General features: G+C 38.4%; 3 protein-coding genes across 3 annotated transcripts; 2 read left to right on the top strand and 1 right to left on the bottom strand.

Annotated features, from left to right (window-relative positions):
• The first annotated feature begins 8,530 nt into the window (after positions 1 to 8,530).
• On the top strand, positions 8,531 to 11,103 carry LOC149388176 (putative glutathione S-transferase). Its single transcript, XM_089623647.1, has 2 exons — positions 8,531 to 8,975; positions 10,437 to 11,103. Exons 1-2 carry the CDS (start codon positions 8,664 to 8,666, stop codon positions 10,809 to 10,811), a joined length of 687 nt encoding a protein of 228 aa, XP_089479773.1. The 5' UTR covers positions 8,531 to 8,663; the 3' UTR covers positions 10,812 to 11,103.
• Positions 11,104 to 11,628: 525 nt separating this feature from the next.
• On the top strand, positions 11,629 to 14,606 carry LOC149388175 (LOW PSII ACCUMULATION-like protein). Its single transcript, XM_089621843.1, has 5 exons — positions 11,629 to 11,900; positions 13,031 to 13,609; positions 13,696 to 13,746; positions 13,975 to 14,160; positions 14,266 to 14,606. The coding sequence occupies exons 1-4, from the start codon at positions 11,677 to 11,679 to the stop codon at positions 14,111 to 14,113; spliced, it is 993 nt and encodes a 330-aa protein (XP_089477969.1). The 5' UTR covers positions 11,629 to 11,676; the 3' UTR covers positions 14,114 to 14,160; positions 14,266 to 14,606.
• A 1,626-nt stretch (positions 14,607 to 16,232) lies between these two features.
• PSAE-2 (photosystem I subunit E-2) lies at positions 16,233 to 17,364 on the bottom strand. The gene is made up of 3 exons (XM_089624157.1): positions 16,943 to 17,364; positions 16,622 to 16,687; positions 16,233 to 16,518 (listed from the first exon to the last, which is right to left on the bottom strand). The coding sequence occupies exons 1-3, from the start codon at positions 17,180 to 17,182 to the stop codon at positions 16,414 to 16,416; spliced, it is 411 nt and encodes a 136-aa protein (XP_089480283.1). The 5' UTR covers positions 17,183 to 17,364; the 3' UTR covers positions 16,233 to 16,413.
• Positions 17,365 to 18,672: the final 1,308 nt, after the last annotated feature.

Here is an 18,672-nt window from a genome sequence, read left to right as displayed (position 1 = left end):
TGTAGCACATGGAGACTTGCTTGCTCCCATTCTTTTAGGTTGACGATCGAATAACTACCTATATATAATGAAACAAATACTTAAAAATAATGTTCATATATAATTTAAATAAACAAATAAAGTGTTAAAAAAAATACCTTTAGATAGAGCTTTTGAATCAAAATTGGTATTCTTGGGTAACCCAATTTCGTCTGTTTTAGCTAAATACTCAGAACAAAACTCAACCGACTCTTCTGCTATGTAATTTTCAACTATGCTCCCTTCCGGCCTATTGTAGTTCTTCACGTGGCTTTTCAACACTTTCATATAACGTTCGATTGGATACATCCACCGTAAAAACACGGGCCCTCCTAATTTCACTTCACGTACCAAGTGGACGGTTAAGTGGATCATTATGTCGAAAAACGAAGGTGGAAAGATCTTTTCGAGCAAGCACAGAGTTTTCACCAATTCTGACTGCATTAAATCCAATCGAGTTGGATCGATGACCTTCGAGCAAATCGAGTTAAAGAATACACATATCTTTGATATTGCAAACCTCACATCTTTTGGCACAATTCCTCGTAAAGCAAGAGGCAACATTTTTTGTAGCAGCACATGACAGTCGTGCGTCTTCATTCCAGTAAGTCTCAAATCTTTCAAAGACACGAACCTCTTATAGTTTGACGAATGACCTTCGGGGACTTTAATAGAAGCAAACCAGTTACACAATTTCTTTTTCTCCTTTCGATCTAGAGTGTACTTTGCCGGTGGTAATTTTGTTTTTTTCCCACCCCCCTCCTCGGGATGCAAAATGCTTCTTATATTCATCTCTTTGAGATCCAATCGAGATTGTATTCCGTCTTTCGATTTATTTGGATCATCAAGAAGTGTACCAATAAGCGATTCGCAAACATTTTTCTCGATGTGCATAACATCCAGACAATGCCGGACGTAGTGTGTCTTCCAATAAGGAAGGTCGTAGAAAATCGATTTCTTCTTCCAAGGATTCTCTTTGAACGATTCTTTAGTACTAGCACTCCGCTTTCTTTTCCCAAGCACTTCATTGACGTTTTTAACCATCTCATAGACATCTTCACCAGACAAAATTCTAGGAGGGGGTCGTTCTTCTGAATTTCCATCAAACGCTTGTTTCAATCTTCTATACGAGTGATCTCTTGGTAAGAATCTTCTATGACCCAGAAAAACAGTTTTCTTACCATGCTTCAAACGGATGGAAGATGTGTCTTTCATGCAAATCGGACAACCAATCGAGCATTTCACAGAGTATCCTGACAAGTTTCCATAGGCCGGAAAATCGTTAATAGTCCACATTAACATTGCCCTCAAGTTGAACGAATCTCCACGGTAAGCGTCTTTGACTTCCATCCCTTTCTCCCATAACATCTTCAAATCATCGACCAACGGTGCCAAATAGACATCAATATCATTTCCTGGTTGATTCGGTCCTGAAATCAAAAGCGTTAACATCAAGAACTTTCTCTTCATACATAGCTTTGGAGGGAGATTGTAGTTCACAAGTATAACCGGCCAAACACTGTATTTACTGCTCATCATGCTGAACGGGTTCATTCCATCAGAAGCTAGACCAAGGCGCAAATTTCGAGTATCAACACTGAAATCCTTATACTCTAAATCGAATGATTTCCACTGTGCAGCATCAGCAGGATGTCTCAACATACCATCATCGATACGCTTTTCGGAGTGCCAAACCATGTTCTTCGCGTGTTTGACACTATTAAACATTCGACGAAAGCGCGGCATTGGAGGAATGTACCATAACGACTGAAATATATTTAACGAAAATCAGTAATAAATAATGAATATGAGCTACATGTATTTCCTAATCAAGTGATGAAAATGTACGTACCTTAACTGGAACTCCTTTAACCCCGTTACATGGAATTTTACCCTTCTTCCACCGTGACTCTTTGCACGTCGGACATTCATCTAGATCTTCATACTCGTGTCTATATAAAACACAATCATTTGGGCACGCATGGAATTTCTCGTACTTCATGCCTAATGTACCCAAAGTCTTCCTTGCTTCATACATACTTAAAGGTACTTTATTGTCTTTCGGAAATGCTTCTTTCAGTGTTTCCAACAATAGAGTAAAACTAGTGTTAGTCCAACCCCCCGACGCCTTCAAATGAAATAATGTAACTAAAAATGACAACTTCGAATAGCTTGTACACCCTTCATATAATGGTGTCTCCGCATCATTCATCATGGACTCAAACAATTCCGGTCGCTCAACAAAATCGTCCTCCAAATCATTCATCATGCCGCACATATCATCAATATCATCTTCAACATCATCCTCATTTGCCGTAGAACGAAAAACCTCACCATGGTAGAACCATCTTTGATACGAGGTCATTATTCCATATGCAAACAAATGGGTCCGAACAACATCAATCGAAAAATGTCTATGATTTCCACATTTAATACAAGGACAACGAATAGATTTCAAATCTACCATGTTCTCTCTAGCAAAATCACAAAACTCATCTACACCTTTCCGATATATCTCATTCAATCTATTCTCCCACATCCACTTCCTCATATTCATAGAAAAACCCTAATTATACAAAAAATTACCAATTCTAATTAGTATAAACTATCAAGAGAACAACAATTAGAAGAAGTTAAAGAAGAACTTACAAGATTTGAATGTGTAGATGAGACTAGTAAACGAGGACGCTCTAGAATGAGTAGAAAAGGTACTGGAAATATTTTTTCGAGTGAGGTTATGAGAGAGTTCAAAGTGAAAAAGACCAGAAATGAGAATTTATATCACCAGTCTCGTGTCACTCGCCGCGGCGAACTTTCTACTTCGCCGCGGCGAGACATTCTACAACGCTTACCATAAGCGTTGTAGAATGTCCTCGCCGCGGCAAAAATATGCGTTCGCCGCGGCGACATATCACGCCGCGGCGAGGTACAAATCCCGCCGCGGCAGGAGTCCTGCGCCGCGGCGGGAACAAGTCGTCGCCGCGGCGAAAAACTTACCGAGAGCACCATGTTCCAGACATATACTCTCGCCGCGGCATCATACAATTCCCGCCGCGGCGAATGTATTCCTCGCCGCGGCGGGAATTAGCCTTAGCCGCGGCGAGGCTTCTACAACGCTTGCTTAAGCGTTGTAGAAAGGTCTCGCCGCGGCGGAAATTGTATACTGCCGCGGCGAGGACATCTAGGGTTACCTCGCCGCGGCGATGACACATTTTCGCCGCGGCGAGACGTTTCTGGGTAACTCTCGACGCAGCGAGAATTTGGTTTCGCCGCGGCGAGGCTCCTACAACGCTTATTCTAAGCGTTGTAGAATCATCTCGCCGCGGCGAGAAATACACTTCGCCGCGGCGAGCTCCTACAACGCTTAGAATAAGCGTTGTAGGAGCGTTAAAAAATCTGAAAGTTTCAAATTTTTTTAACTACCCGCGCCCATTCATATCTATACTTAGCGTTTTTTTCCCTCTCATTTCTCATTCTCATTTCTTCTCATCTCCATTACTCACATCTCTCTCGTCCCTCTCTCTCTCCGCCACTCTCTTGCCGCCCCGCCCCTCTCTCCGGCCACCACGCTCTCTCTCTCGGCCCCTCTCTCTCTCTCCGTCCCTCACCTCGCTGAGCCACCGCGCCCTCGCCCCGCGCGTTCTCTCCCTCTCTCCGACCCTCACCTCCCTCTCCTCGCCGTGCGCCGCGCCCACGCCGCCCTCTCGCTGAGCCCCCTCCCTCACCTCGCCGTGCGCCCACGCCGCCCTCCCTCGCCGCGCGCCCTCACCTCGCCTCACCACCTTTTTTCTTCGCCGCCCTTGTGCTCGTCCAACTCCGGGTAATGTTTTTGAACATTTTTACATGGACTTATTTAGTGTGAATTCGATATTGATTTGAAATTAGGAGATATTGTATTGGATTTGAGTTTATTGAATTGAAGTTTGATATTGATTTGATTTGAGAAATATATTTGATAGTAGATTGAATTGAGATTGAAATTGTGTTTTTGTTTAGAATCGGATTGGATTTGAGTTTATATTGTGATTAGAGTTGAGTTTATATTTGATTTTTGTTACATTTGAGTTGAAATTGTGATAACATTTGAGTTGAAAATTGAATTATGATTTGAATTTTGTTTATTAGATTCAATGTCGTCCACTACTACTACTTCTAGCGGTAGTGGTAAAAGAAAAATTAGAAGACAACTAGCGCTTAACTCCGATGAACAAGGAAAACGAAGAAACACTCTTATGGGTCGGGTTAATAAGGCTAAAACACTTGGTAAAAAAATCCCGGTACAATTTGATGATAAAGGGCAACCAATCGGTAAAGAGGGTGATGAGTTGTCGAGTTACTTTGGCGTGTTAGCAAGAGAACACGTTCCACTTTCAATGCGTGATTGGAGATGTAAAGACAACGCCCAAATTAAAGAACGGATTTGGAACGAAATGCAAGAAGGATTTACGATTCCTATCGAACAAAAACACGATTGCCTTATGAGAGTCGGAGAAGCCGCAAGGTTATTTCGTCATGAGATATACAACGATCTACTCAAAGACATAATCAACGAACCAATCGCCTTAAAGAGACCGGCTTGTATTTTGAAATACTATACAAGTATCACCGAAGAAGATTGGATAGCATTTGTTGAGTATAGACGAACCGAAATGTTCAAACAAACATCGGAACATGGGAAATCAAATATCGGAAAAAGTGTGTACAAATCTCGAACGGGCCGAAATGGATATCGAAAGCTTGATCAAGAAAAGGTTAGATTCATTTTTTTCTTTTAGTTATTTCAAATGTTGCAATTATTTTTTAATTTATTATATGATTACTTCTTACTAGCATGACGAAACGGGGGAATGGCCTACGAAAGAGGAACTTTGGATTGACTCGCGAATGAAAGACGTAGATAACTACAAGGATGAGAAAGACAAATTGATGGGAGAAAAAATCGTAAGTTCTTTACCTTTGTTATAACAATTAACCTTGTAATTTTATTTTCAAATAATTTTATGTGTAGAAAACGTTATCACAACAAGCATCGCAAGGGACATGGTTGCCGGAATCGGGAAAGAGTGTTTTGCAAGAAGCTTTGGGAACGTCGCGAGTTTGCGGTCAATCCAAACACACGTCGCGTTTTAAGTACTTTGTTCCTCCAACGCCCAACGAAGAAGTAATGAAGATGCGTCGGGAAATGAGCGAGTTAAAGTCTTTGGTGATGAAGGCATTCGGTGGAAATGGTAGCATTAATGTCGAGTCGCCTAGTGTCGAGCAAGTGAAAGAGAATCTCAACGCGAAGGTTGTTGATGATAAAGAGATGGCAAATGTTGAAGAACACGTCAATGAAGCGGTCTCTTTAGGTATGTTCAATTTTTTTTTTATCTATTTATTAAAGATAAATGTTTTGGTATTAAGTTATTGATAAAATTCTTGATTCGCTTAGAACACGACGATGTTGATGATCGTCCGAAGATCGATCCTATCATTGTTGATGATCGTCCGAAGATCGATCCTATTGTTGTGGAAAAACCAAATAGTGTCCGTGCTAGTTGCTCTTTGAATCCAACCACGCCGGTGACACCGAGTTCGGATGAAAGCGTCGAGTGTCTTCTTTTCATTGATGACACCGAGTTCGGAGGCACAATTCATGTTGCAAATGGGCGAGCGTACATGAATGGAGGCGTAGTTCATTTCTCACCTTTGGAGGAAGGAAATTTACGCGTGGCCGTTTTGGGGGTTTTGATTAAAAAAGCAAAATTGCCAATTCCCACCGAAGAAGCTCAAACCGTTGAAGATGCTATAGGCGGGTTTGTCTCGTGGCCGAAGAGACTCATGGAAATGGACTCGGGAATAGAGAGTCGCGGTCCGGTTGTCAAACAACTCTCAAAGCTCGGTTTTGAGAGTGAAGCTAGCATCGATGATGCTAAGAAGATTCCGTACAAGGTGATTAATCCAAAGTATCGATTGCTCGCTCAACATGCCAACAAATTAATGTTACCGGAAGGGGATGTGATTATGGTCAATGTTAGTCCAAGTCTCGCGGCTATCCCGATTCCGGTGTCATTTGAAGACATTTCCGATTTTTTGCAATACTTGGAAATTGGCGCGGGGAGCATAACGGTTTATATGGAGTAAGAGTTTTCTTTATATGCGTTTTTTAATATCAATATTCAATATTTAGTGTTTTGATCAACTAAATATTTGTTTGTCATAGCTATCTACGATCGAGGCTAGAAAAGGCGAAGAAGACTCGAAATTTTTGTTTTATAAATCCGAGCTTAAGTTCGTATATACAAAATGACGACGAGGAGGCTTATTTGTCAAAACGAGTCAAGGACTTTGGAAACGTGGTACGACATTGCAAATTTGGTGAACTAGTTTTGATGCCGTATAACAAAGGTGCGCATTGGATGCTCGTTGTCCTCGACCTTTGGAGAAATAGCGCTATGTTCTTTGACCCGTTGAGAAATAAAATCCCAACGGATTTAAATCGATTGATAAAAAGGTAATATTTTGATTTCTTAAATAATTTTTATTATAAACCGTTCTAGATGTTTTTTCTCTTATAATCTCCGTGTTATATAGGGTTCTTGTTGATTTCAAGCTCGAGCATCAAAACGCCAATAGTAACGGGCAATCAACGTACATCAAGGCTTGGGACGCTCCGAGACAAACGGGAAACACGGAATGCGGGTATTTTGTCATTTCTTATATGCGTGATATAGTCGTAGGAGGTGTAGGAAAATTAGAAAATAAGAAATCCTATACAAAAGAGGATTTAGAGAGAGTTAGGGAAGAATGGGTAACTTATGTACAAACATTTATTAACTGTGACGATTAGCTAGTTTTTTCGAAGATGTATATATTAGATTTTGAATGTTTTAAAGATGAGGATATTTGAGATGAATGTATATATTAGATATTTTTTGTATTGAAGATTAGTTTCAGGTGCTAGTATCGTGTAAAAAACAAATTGTGGATTGAAAATAAATGATTCTCGCCGCGGCGAACTATACTTCTCGCCGCGGCGAGACAAGATACCGAGAGCAAGCAAATTAGAAATCTTAGTCTCGCCGCGGCGAGATTTTTTCTTCGCCGCGGCGAGTTTTTAAAAAAAAATTCATCGCCTTCCTACAACGCATTATATCCGTTGTAGAATCATCTCGCCGCGGCTAAGATTTGACGTCGCCGTGGCGAATTTCTCGCCGCGGCGAAGTATATTTTTCGCCGCGGCGACGTGCTTCTACAACGGATTGAAAATCCGTTGTAGAATGTTCTCGCCGCGGCTCGGAACGTACCTCGCCGCGGCAAATAACTCGCCGTGGCGACGTATAATTCTCGCCGCGGCGAGGTCCTTCTACAACGGAAAATCAATCCATTGTAGAAGCACGTCGCCGCGGCGAAAAATATACGTCGCCGCGGCGACATGTGTGAAAATATTTTAAAATTACACAATGGAATTAGACCGTTGTAGAAGCTTCTACAACGCTTAAGATTCCGTTGTAGAAGCGTAGTTTCTACAACGGATAATTAAGCGTTGTAGAAAGCTGTTGGATTCTACAACGGATTTTTAAGCGTTGTAGAAGCTTCTACAACGCAGGATTCTACAACGCTAAAGAAGCGTTGTAGAATCATTCTACAACGTTTTTTAAGCGTTGTAGAATCCTATTTTTGTAGTAGTGGTGGAAGAAGAAGTAGAACTGAGAAGATGAATGGAGACTTACCATGAACTCCGACCTCTGTCACCGCTCTCTCTCGGTTTGCTCGCTCAAAATCGCCTCTGTTCGTTTTTTTAATGAGATTCGGGGAGAGACGGATTTACCAGAGAGAGAAAGAGACGAAGAGATGAGGGAGAGAGAAATAAATGAAGTGAAAGAAAATATTACCTTTAATTTACAAATACTCGAAAATAAAATACAAAAACAAACAATTAATATTACTTCTTCAATCTTGGCCGTTCATTTACCGTTAACGGACTTAGTAGTAACGAAACCTTCATATGGTAACATGTGGTATTTTTGCCAAAGAAAAAAAACATTGAGTATATAAGTCGTATTTTGGGAAAACATTGAGTATTATTGCCACCATTTTCCCAATATTTGACAATGATGACCTGAGAATAAACGCCGTGTATCACACGCTGCATTTGATCTGGCGAAGCTGCCTTAAAAATACATTAATTATTAAAAATAAAAATAAAAATAAAAATTATCATAGTAGAAAAGTCAACAACGACGACGAGGGGTTAGAAGTTAGAAGCTTCCTTAGAAAAGCCGTCTTTTTTTCTTGTGTTTTTAGTCTCCAAAGAACAACTATTCAATGACGAGAAAATTATCCATAAAAAGAGGGGGAGACCATAAAAGTCAAATAACCATGTACCCAAAACACCCCTAAAGTTATAAATCCAACCCAAACGAAAAGGAGAGTTAGAAATGTAAATTCAAGTGCTCTAGACGACTAGTACTACAGAGTACTGACTGGCAAGTACAATTGATCCATAGACCAAAGAACTCTTCTAATCTTAACAAGGAACCACAAGTTCAAAGACGCGTGTACTAAAAAAACACTTATAAAACCAGCACATACAAACTCAATAAATCAATCACTTATTCCGAACCAAATCGAACCACATTAAGAAAGAAAAAGGGAAAAAATAAATGGAAGAAGTCAAATTAATTGGAGCTTGGGTAAGCGTTTACGTGTGCAGAGTGATATGGGCTTTAGAAGTGAAAGGGGTAAAGTACGAGTTTTTAGAAGAGGATTTGGAGAATATGAGTGAAGAGGTTTTGAAGTACAATCCTATCAACAAAAAAGTGCCAGTGCTTGTTCACAATGGCAAGCCCATTTCCGAGTCGCTGGTTATTCTCGAGTACATCGAAGAGACTTGGCCTCAAAGCCCTCCTTTGCTTCCCAAAGATCCTTATGACAGAGCTTTGGCTAGGTTTTGGATGCAATTCATAACTCAAAAGGTAAACCAGTTTCTACTTGTGATTATTTTCTCTCTAAAGATTAGAAGATCACGCCTTTGTGTCAGTCTTTAAATCCAAATTGAAACTCTGTCGTTTGCAACGGATACGACAATATAATGGTAAAAAATGGAATTACTTATTCTTAGCGACAAAAATATTCAATGTTTTCAATTTGTTACAGTTTAATACTCATTTTTTTAAAAATCTATTAGAAAAATAGTCAATTTAAACGTTTGACATTGCTAAATAGCAAACGTTTGATAAATCTTAAGTAAATAGTCATTTTCATGTATTTACAAACGTAAATCTTAGATAAATAATCAACTCCATATATTAGGTCATGTCATTATTTATGGTTATTTATCTAAGATTTACCAAACATTGGCTATATAGTAATGTCAAACGTTTAAATTGACTATTTTCTTAATTTTATGTTTTTTTAAAAGTTGCAACAAAAACAATCAATATTACAAATCGTAGCTCCATTATTATTTGATCGTTAAATTAGACAGAAATACACATGTAAACGTTTGAAAATCCTAAAAAAATTAAAAATAAACAATTTATTTTTTATATATTTAAATATATAAACAAACTTAAAACATCTCTCTCACGCATGTGTATATATATAGTCACCATTTTTTTTAATAAAGAAAGATCATGATTTATATTCATATATATAAATATTTATATATATATATATATATATAGACCGTCACCATTTATTTTAATAAAGAGAAAAAAAAAACCAAAATTTATGTGTATGTGTGAGAGAGAAAGATATAGAGAAGTTTTAGCTTTGTCTATATATTTAAACATAACACGAATTATTTATTTTTAATATTTTCATAATTTTTAGATGTTTATATGTGTTTTTCGATGAAATTTAAAGGTCAGTTGGTAATTGATGTACGATTTTGTAATATTGAGTATTTTTGTCGCAACTTTTAAAGAATGAATATTAAATTGCAAAAAATAAAAAGCAATTAGTATTACTATTTTTGCCGTCAAAATATCTTCTTACTTTTACTTTTAGAATGATGAGTTTCAAAGGTAAAAAAATGACATTAGTCATTCTTAGGACAACCAAATCAAATTCCATTGTAATTTCAAGGCAGGTAAAATATAAATTGTTGGAATGTGTTAATAAATTTTATTTATTATCATGTGGATGGCTGATTTGTGGCAACAAGTTGAGTGGGTTCCACTCATCGGAATTGAATAATTCCAAGTGATACGGATTCCTCGTAACGAGGGCTATAAAATCGAATATTTGTTTGCCAAAATCGGACCTAAGATGAATGAGAAATTGATGCTCAAAGTAGACTAAAGAAACACAATTGTTGTTGTGTTGTGGAAGTGAAAACCCAAGAGTCCCACATTGGTTGGGGATGTGTGTTGTGGTAGTGTTTATATACTATCCTCTCTCTTTAGTGGCCAAGCAAGTGCAAGAGAGAGCAGGAAGTACATTTTGCAGCTTTCTATTTGTCAGGAGGAGAAGAAAGAGAAAAGACTGCGAAAGAAGTGAGAGAAGTGCTTAGAATAATTGAAGATCAAGCTCTCGGTAATGATGATGAAAAGACATTTTTTGGAGGCGATGAGATTGGAATGGTTGACTTAGCCATGGGATTCATTGCCCAATCACTGGGAATAATTGAAGAATTGGTCAACCACAGAGTACTTGACCCCAATGAATTCCCTCGTATTTGCAAGTGGGTCAAAGATTTCATGCAACACCCAGCTATAAAGAAAAACCTCCAAGATTCTGCCCAAATGTTTGAATATTACCAAATGAAGAAAGACATGTTAATTGCTGCCAAGACTAGTACTACCTAACTTCATTCTGCCATTATTTTTGAAGCTTGGTTGTTCTCGTGTGTGTCCTGATTTCCTTGATATCTATAGCCGTACTTGATTCAGTTTGGTTTTTGTTTTTTGTAACTATATATGTGGTGTTGTGAAATGATAGTGTTCAAGTAAAACTTCAAGTTATTACATTGTAATGTAATGATATAAGTTCCTATAGAAAGCAAGAATATAGCGAAAGCATCATGTTTGTTCATGTTACAGAAACGAGGTGTGTAATTACTTCCTTTGTTGATGACATATATAATCGATTATTAAAATATCCATATCGATTTTACTGATATACCGATTTTACTGATATACCGATTATAGACTAGCTAATCAATATAAATGTAGTCGGATACTGATTTCTATTAATTTGAATTTATTGATATACCAAAAATCAACAAATATTCTATCAAAACAATATAACTTATAAATATTCATCCAAATAAAATAAATTCAATTCAATTATAATTACGCAAAGAATATATTATTTTTAAATCTTTGTAAGAGCAACTTTGATTGGTTACTCATACTTAGGTAGAGTAATGAAAAGTAACTAGAGTTGGGATAGACAATTTTGAGCTCCATAATTATTTGTGACACTAATGCTCACCAATATTTTATACATAAAAAAAAATGTAAAGTAAAGAAAAAAGAAAAGAAGAAGAATTGCAGTATATTTGAAGATATTGAACGGCACAATCAAATTGCAGATACGACCTGGCGTTTGGGAGGTGAGAGAATCAGCAAACGTGGCAGTCTTGTGATCATCCAAATTTCACTTTGATTTCATCATTAATAACGAAAAAAAAAAAAAAAACGGAAAAGCAATCAGAGAGAAGCAGGGGCAATGGCTTCCGCTGCGGCAGCAAACGCTCTCCGACCATCAATCTGTTCCTATCGCGGCAAAAACGACACCTCCAGAACCTGTCGTCGAATTCTCCACTTCCACTTCCCTTCCACGAACGACCTGCCGTTTCGAGTTTTCCCTTCTCCCACCGTATCATCTTCTTCTGCTCTAACTATTACCTGCTATGCCTCTGAAGAACCCTCCTCATCTAATGATCAAATCAGGTTAGGTTCTCTCCCAACAAACCATTAATCCTTTTTTTTTTAGTGTTTTTCATGCTTCGTCAATGTTGAGAGACTAACGTAATACTTATTAACCAACCTATAAAAATCCATACAGCAATTACGATATTACTTCTGTGTATATAAGTTTGAGCATGACTAGCATTTTGCAATGAGAGAGTAAGGAATATGGCTATATTAGACTTCTTAAAATTTAAATCGACGTATCTAATAGTTTAATAAGTAAGAAAATAACGCAAACTAAAATAATGTACATGTGATTGAGTAGCGCAAACTAAGTAGGAATATACTATGTGATACTCTCACGTAAGCGTGAATATTTAAATCATTAGAATAAAAGGTAGCCATTTTCTGTTTTTCACGACAGCTTTAACATTTTCATATTCATAAAAGTTTATAAAAAGAAACAATCTTAATCTTGCGACGATAATTATGCTTATGTAAATATTAAATTAAATATATGATGGTAATCATGGCTAGTAAGATTATCATATGTAAATATCCATAGTGTATATATATATAATGGTAATCAAAGTTAGTATTTGTGCAAAATAAGTGTATTAGCACTCTGCCATGTCAGCCAATAAACGGTAATATCTTTGAAACAGAGTTGTAATTATTTTCTTACAAAGATAAAATTGAAGGCTAAAATAATGTAATCGTTGTAAATGAACAAGAACCGATTGCTTAGTGAATCTGTAAATAATGTAATTGTCGGCAAATAGGGACCCTCGTCTCGTAGATTGGATGTAGAAATGATTCATATTGCATGTTCGAGGTTGTACTGCGTAAATTTGACATAGACCCTACTCATAATTGTAGAATTTAAATCACTAGCTCAAGGGTAAAAAGATGTCACATACTTATAAGGATATAAGGAGCACATTACTAAGATTCCCGATTGAACTCAATGTGGGACATTTTGATAGTATCATATACTTAATTCAAAACCAATCACCAAGTACTAATATATTTGGGACCAATATACCTGAAACGATGTTCATTTGAGCTTTCTTGCAAACTGCCACCATTTCTATCTCAATCTCAAAATCAATTGGCAATGAAAAGTGTAATTCGGGATCTTAAAATCTTTGGTGTTGGTGTCGTAAAAGGTCAACAGCGAAGATAAGAAGCGAAGTCTTGTCGCCGTACCGGTCGGTGCGGATGTTCTTCTACGCGGCGTTCATCGGCAGCGGAGGCCTCGGAGGTCTCATCGCGGCCACGAAGCTCGCGGCAGCGCTCTCGAACCCGGACCGGCCCGGCCAGACTGTGACCGAGATCGCGCAGGGCCTGGCCATCGACGTGGCCGCCGTGGCACTCTTCAGCGTTCTGTACTGGCGCGACAGCAAGGCGGGGGACGCCCAGGTGGCGAGGCTCTCGAGGGAGGAGACCCTCTCGGGCCTGCGGCTCCGCGCCGGAGACCGGACCGTCGACGTCGGGTCTCTCAGGGGAGCCGCGAGGCTCGTGGTCTGCGCCGGCGACACCGAGTTTCTGAGAGAGGCGTTCCGCCAGAGCCGGGGGTTCTCCGACGCGCTCACGGAGAGGGGGGTTCTGGTCTTGCCTTTCGCGACCGACGGGGTTCCTCCGAGCTTTGATTTCGAAGAGAGCGGAGAAGCCGATAGTGATGGTGATGAGAAGTTGTTGAAGAGGCTTTGGAAGTTGAGACCTGTTAATGTCTCTGAATGGTCCAAGTAAGGTTTGGTTTGAACTTCGTTTCAATGAATAAATGTTTAATGTTTGTTTATTATCATTCTTGTTGTTGTTATTATATGTATAGGTGGTTAGATGAGCAAAAGAAGTTGGCTGGTGTTTCTCCTGAATCTCCCGTGTAAGTCTCAGTTTACATCTATTGATTTTTTTTCTTCTTCTTTTGTTCAGGGTTCTCTTTATAAACTTCTTTTAGGAAAGTTACACACTTCTAAATATAATGTGCTACGTTATCGAAATTAATGTGCAATTTGCCCAAAAGAGCTCAAGGATTACGAGCGAAAAACAGCTAATTTGAATGATCAAGAATTGATTTAATAATTTTTTTTTTTTTTTGGGGATTGCAAAGGTATTTGTCTCTGCGGATGGACGGGCGTGTCCGTGGCAGTGGCGTCGGATATCCTCCTTGGAATGCCTTTGTTGCTCAGTTGCCTCCGGTGAAGGGACTCTGGTCCGGTCTTTTCGACGGAATGGACGGAAGAGTTTAAGTTTCTCTGAATCACAAAACATTCTCATCAACTACATTTTCTATAAGGTAAGTATAAGTTTCTGAAGTTGAGAAATGGCTTACGAATTGTAGTACTACACCAAAGTTATCTCACTTTGTTTGGCCTTTTGGTTTTGTTGTGATCTTTTGCAGAAATACCATTTTGGTCTCCCCATATACTTGAGTGAAGACACTATTTTTGTCAAATAGATGAAGAGCGTGGCTTCTAAAATTTGAAATTCGATCAGCGATTTTGATGAAACTCGGCCGTTGTAGAACTGTGCCAGCAGTATTGTACATGTGTAATTATAAAATCGGTAATTTTAAACGAAAACAATTGTACAAGTTGATATTTCGGTTCGATACTTGCGTAGTCAATTTGTCAATGTAACATAGGAAAGGGAAAATTATTAATACCTTGTTGGCCTGAATAGAGCATTATTAATCGTTATCGCGTTAACATGGTTTTTAATAGGTGAGGGACGCCATGCGGAAACTTGTAGGGACTTGTAATTAGGCTATAAATTAATCCGCTAAATTAAAGTCAAGCCGAACTATTCCATTTTTTTCATGCTTCGTTCTTGCATAGAGCATGAGATTAGCCGAGAGTATGACAACAACTGAGTTGTGACACCAAATGTACAAAATGATGACTTATCTTTGAAGACCATGACACAAGGCTCAGACAATTAAAGAACTTAATTAACATCACTAAAAGCATTAATATTCATGCGACTTGCTCGTTGAACCAATAAAACCATCTCGGATTAACCAAAAAGATCTCGAAGAGTTTTCTTAGCTGCCTTCCAGTGAGACCAAGCGGACCGTGCATAAACTGACACACCTTATTGACTAGGAAACTAAGTTTTTGGCATGTAATGGTTGCGTGCCAAAAGGCATAGCTATAATGCGGTAAATGTGCAGGTCTTCAATCGGATCATCTCCGTAAGGCAAGAGCTTATGACCACTCATCATAGGTGTACTCGTGGATTCGACATATTGCATCACAAATGTATTTGGTTATAGAGAGCACAAAGCTACAAAAATTTCAGTGATTTGAATTCCTAGAAAATATGGTATTTTCCCTAGATCTTTCAAGGCTATATATAACTTCAGCTTGGTGATGAGGGACTCAATGCCTTCAGGTGAATCATCGGTAATGAGAATATCATCTACGTAGACACCAGGACAGAGAGAACAACCATTGTTGATGTTGATGAATAATGAATGATATGCCTTTGACACAAAGAAACCAAGCTGGATAATAACGTTTCGTCACTTCTAATTCCAGGCCCTCGGGACCGGTTTGAGACCATACAATGGAATTTAAAGCCGACAAACATGTATAGGGAATCGTTGGTCAACATATCATCGAGATTGGCGTATGTACATACCTCTTGATGTTAGTCGAAATTCAAGAACGAATTATCGAAGTCCTATTGGTGCACTTTTCATCTCTTTCCACTCCGAGTCATTTGTCTGCTTTATCACGAAGTCTCACACCGAATAAAGATGTATCATTTGTACTTCTTATAAAGGTCATGAGTTACTCCTCCTATTGCCAATTGATTTTAAGATGGAGAACCAAACTCATTCTCGATGTTGGGTCACCCGTTTCTACAAACTTCACGCACCGGTTGTTCAATCTTGAACGTGAATGTGGTGTATTAGGAAGTCTGACATCGACTGGAGATGTATACTTTGTGCTTCTTATAAAGTTCATGGATTACGCTTCCTATTACCAATTGATTTTAAGATGATACCCCATGATACTATAACATTCTTCAACACTTAATTTTCATTTCAAATTCAAGCAAGACAACATTAAACAACACAATTTTTTCCTTCTATTATAACAATGAAACTTGGCAAGAAAAATTGACAAAACAATATGAAAAACTTGCATTCCACTCCATTTATGGGTCATTTAAAAAAAAAAGTACTAGCTATTTTTCGTCATGGTTCGTTCCAACTAAATTTGGGCTATTGGAATTGAAACCGGAAATTCCGTCCGTTTTGGCATTGTTCACAGAACCGGAAAGTCCATTCCGATACTGTTCACAAATTCGGAATGGAAATTTCGGTACTGTTCCAAAACGGTCTATATATCATCAGTAGGATATTTGAAGCAATAATCTCATTAACTTTGAATGAAATAAAGAAAAGAAATCACAGAATGATGATAAGCATTCCTTACAAGAACACAAAATACATGGAAGAGATATAGAGAGAGACACAGATATAGCGTGAGAGAGAGAAAGAGGCATAGAGGGATTACAAATTTACATGACAAATCTAAGCTTATTTAACCTCCTGGATCTCGTCCAAAGCATAGTTATTTGTCGATACGCTCGCGTAGTTCACCTTGTTGAACCGGACCACAACCGGGTAACGGGTCTTCGGGTCCTAAATCCATATCCAAATAAAATAATCGTAAACAAAACCACTAGACCTTAACAACACTACTTAATAATTCAACACTTAACATAACAGAAGAGAAGGTCAAAACCTGGTCAACGGCTACCACGGAGCCAACGTCCTTGAACCAGTATGACTCCTTTCTGAGAATCCTCACCTGTTGAATTAACAACCATTAATTAGAATCAAAAGCTTAATTAAGATTGAAAAATACAATATTTTTTATATACGAGCGATAATATCCCCATCAATTATCTATCTTATATTGCTACAAGAAGCATTAGAATAAAAATAAATTAAAATATATTATTATTACCTAACCAAAATATTCATAAAAACATGAAATATTCCTAATTTTGAAGAGCAAAAAAAAAAAAAAAAAAAAAAGACCTAAGCATCTGAAGAAACAGACCTTGGTGCCTCTCTTGGGGCCAATGGGGTCCGGCTTGGGCGGTTTGGGAGCCTCGCCCTCGGGAGCCTTGGTGGCGGCAGCCGGCGGCGCGGCTCCATCATCGGCGGCTCGGACGACGAGCCGAGAGCCGCCTCTGCTGCTCTTTAAGTGAAGAAACGACACGACGTTCCTGCTCGAAACGACAGCGTTCGAGTTCGGTGCCAGTACGAATCCTGAGGCAGCTGATGCTATACTCGCCATTATTTACTCTCTCTCTTTTTCGTAGCCTTGTCTCTGAGCTTCTCTTTCTTTTATTTTTCTTTTTTCGTTTTTTTTTTTTTTTTTTACGACGATTTTCGGAGGAAAAAATTAATACAAAATAGATCGTATGGTTTGAGGGGAGCTGAAAAATCTGTGATGATTTTGGTGGAGAGAAGAGGAGAGGGAATATTATCTCATCTTCTAATGTTGTTTGTGAATCGTTTCCTCCACTAGGGTCACGCCACGTGTGTACCGTATCCAGGTTGTTTGGATAATGTGATTACAACTCACTCGCTTCTCTCCTTCCTCTAAAAAAAAAATTGCTTGCTCTCAAGTCGCAACACACGTTTTTATTCTATAACTATTTTTATTCTTATGATTCCTTTTTATATGTAATTCTCACAAATTCGCATCTTATAGATATTTTGAATTTATTTAGCTGCTACATCTTAGTTTGAATTCGGAAGCATATGGAAAAATTAGTCGTCTTGTTTATATGTTCCGTCTCATTTCTAATCGTTCGAATGAGAGCTAATATCCTTATTTGGTGTGGCAAACAAAGCATGTTTCTTTCTCCTACAAACACAAAACAAAAATTTGATATATATACGCTCATTTTCCACATTATTATATCTCATCATATAAAACTATATAATACGTTCCCCTTAAAAAAAACACTATAATATTATGGGTATGCTCATTTTTTCCATTATAATATCTATTCGTATCTAATTTAATCTGCATACATTAGAAACTTGATTTGGAATTCATATAAGAAAAAGAAAATGGGCTACACTTTAGGTTCTCAATAAACCGAAACCTTGAAGGGCATTGATTTGAAATTCATATATAAAAAATAAAAATTAAAAAGTCAAAACCAAAGTGAGTTATACTTATGATTAAACGTGGCTTACCGGTAGCGGGACGGGACGGAATCCCCGCTACCGGTAATGAAGGTAACGGGACGGGAGGTCCCGTTAAGACTAACGGACGGGAGTCCCGTCCCGTTACTGTAGCTAACGGGATCCGCGGATCCCGTTAGCGACCGTTGCTTTTATTTTTTTTTTTTTTTTTTTAAATCTCGGCCGTTGGATCTTTGATCAAAGATCCAACGGCCGAAAAAAAAGAGCCGTTTGAATATGAACGTTGGATTTTAGCCGTTGGAGCCGAGAATGAGGTTTTTTTTTTGTTTTTTTTTTCCCCACTTATTTCTAAAATCTATAAATACCCCCCCCCCCCCCCCCCCATTTCATTCATTTTCTTCACACCTTTCACTCAAACTCTCTCAAATTCTCTCAATCTCTCTCTCTAATTCTCTCAAACTCTCTCAATTTTACTCTCTAAAGCTTTCATTTTCTCATGGCATCATCATCCCACAACCGAGGAGGTCGAAGGGGAAGAGCTTCCCGAGGTGAACGAATGCACCGTTTTGAAGAAAATTGGTTGCATTTGTCTCAAAACGCCCCCGACCCAAACACCCAATACTCTTT

The sequence above is a fragment of the Urtica dioica genome, chromosome 8, assembly GCF_054948205.1.
Source record: "Urtica dioica subsp. dioica isolate 48M chromosome 8, U.dioica_male_clone48M_v1_H2, whole genome shotgun sequence".
NCBI classification, from domain to species: domain Eukaryota; kingdom Viridiplantae; phylum Streptophyta; class Magnoliopsida; order Rosales; family Urticaceae; genus Urtica; species Urtica dioica.
This window is presented reverse-complemented; position numbering and strand designations above follow the sequence as displayed.

Coding starts and splice junctions, on each gene's coding strand:
- LOC149388176 (XM_089623647.1), top strand. CDS start 8,664: ATGGAAGAAGTCAAATTAATTGGAGCTTGGGTAAGCGTTTACGTGTGC. Junction 8,976..10,436: donor TGCAATTCATAACTCAAAAG/GTAAACCAGTTT, acceptor AAGAGAGAGCAG/GAAGTACATTTTGCAGCTTT.
- LOC149388175 (XM_089621843.1), top strand. CDS start 11,677: ATGGCTTCCGCTGCGGCAGCAAACGCTCTCCGACCATCAATCTGTTCC. Junction 11,901..13,030: donor TCATCTAATGATCAAATCAG/GTTAGGTTCTCT, acceptor GTGTCGTAAAAG/GTCAACAGCGAAGATAAGAA. Junction 13,747..13,974: donor GTTTCTCCTGAATCTCCCGT/GTAAGTCTCAGT, acceptor GGGATTGCAAAG/GTATTTGTCTCTGCGGATGG.
- PSAE-2 (XM_089624157.1), bottom strand. CDS start 17,182: ATGGCGAGTATAGCATCAGCTGCCTCAGGATTCGTACTGGCACCGAAC. Junction 16,688..16,942: donor GCCCCAAGAGAGGCACCAAG/GTCTGTTTCTTC, acceptor TTAATTCAACAG/GTGAGGATTCTCAGAAAGGA. Junction 16,519..16,621: donor CCGTGGTAGCCGTTGACCAG/GTTTTGACCTTC, acceptor ATATGGATTTAG/GACCCGAAGACCCGTTACCC.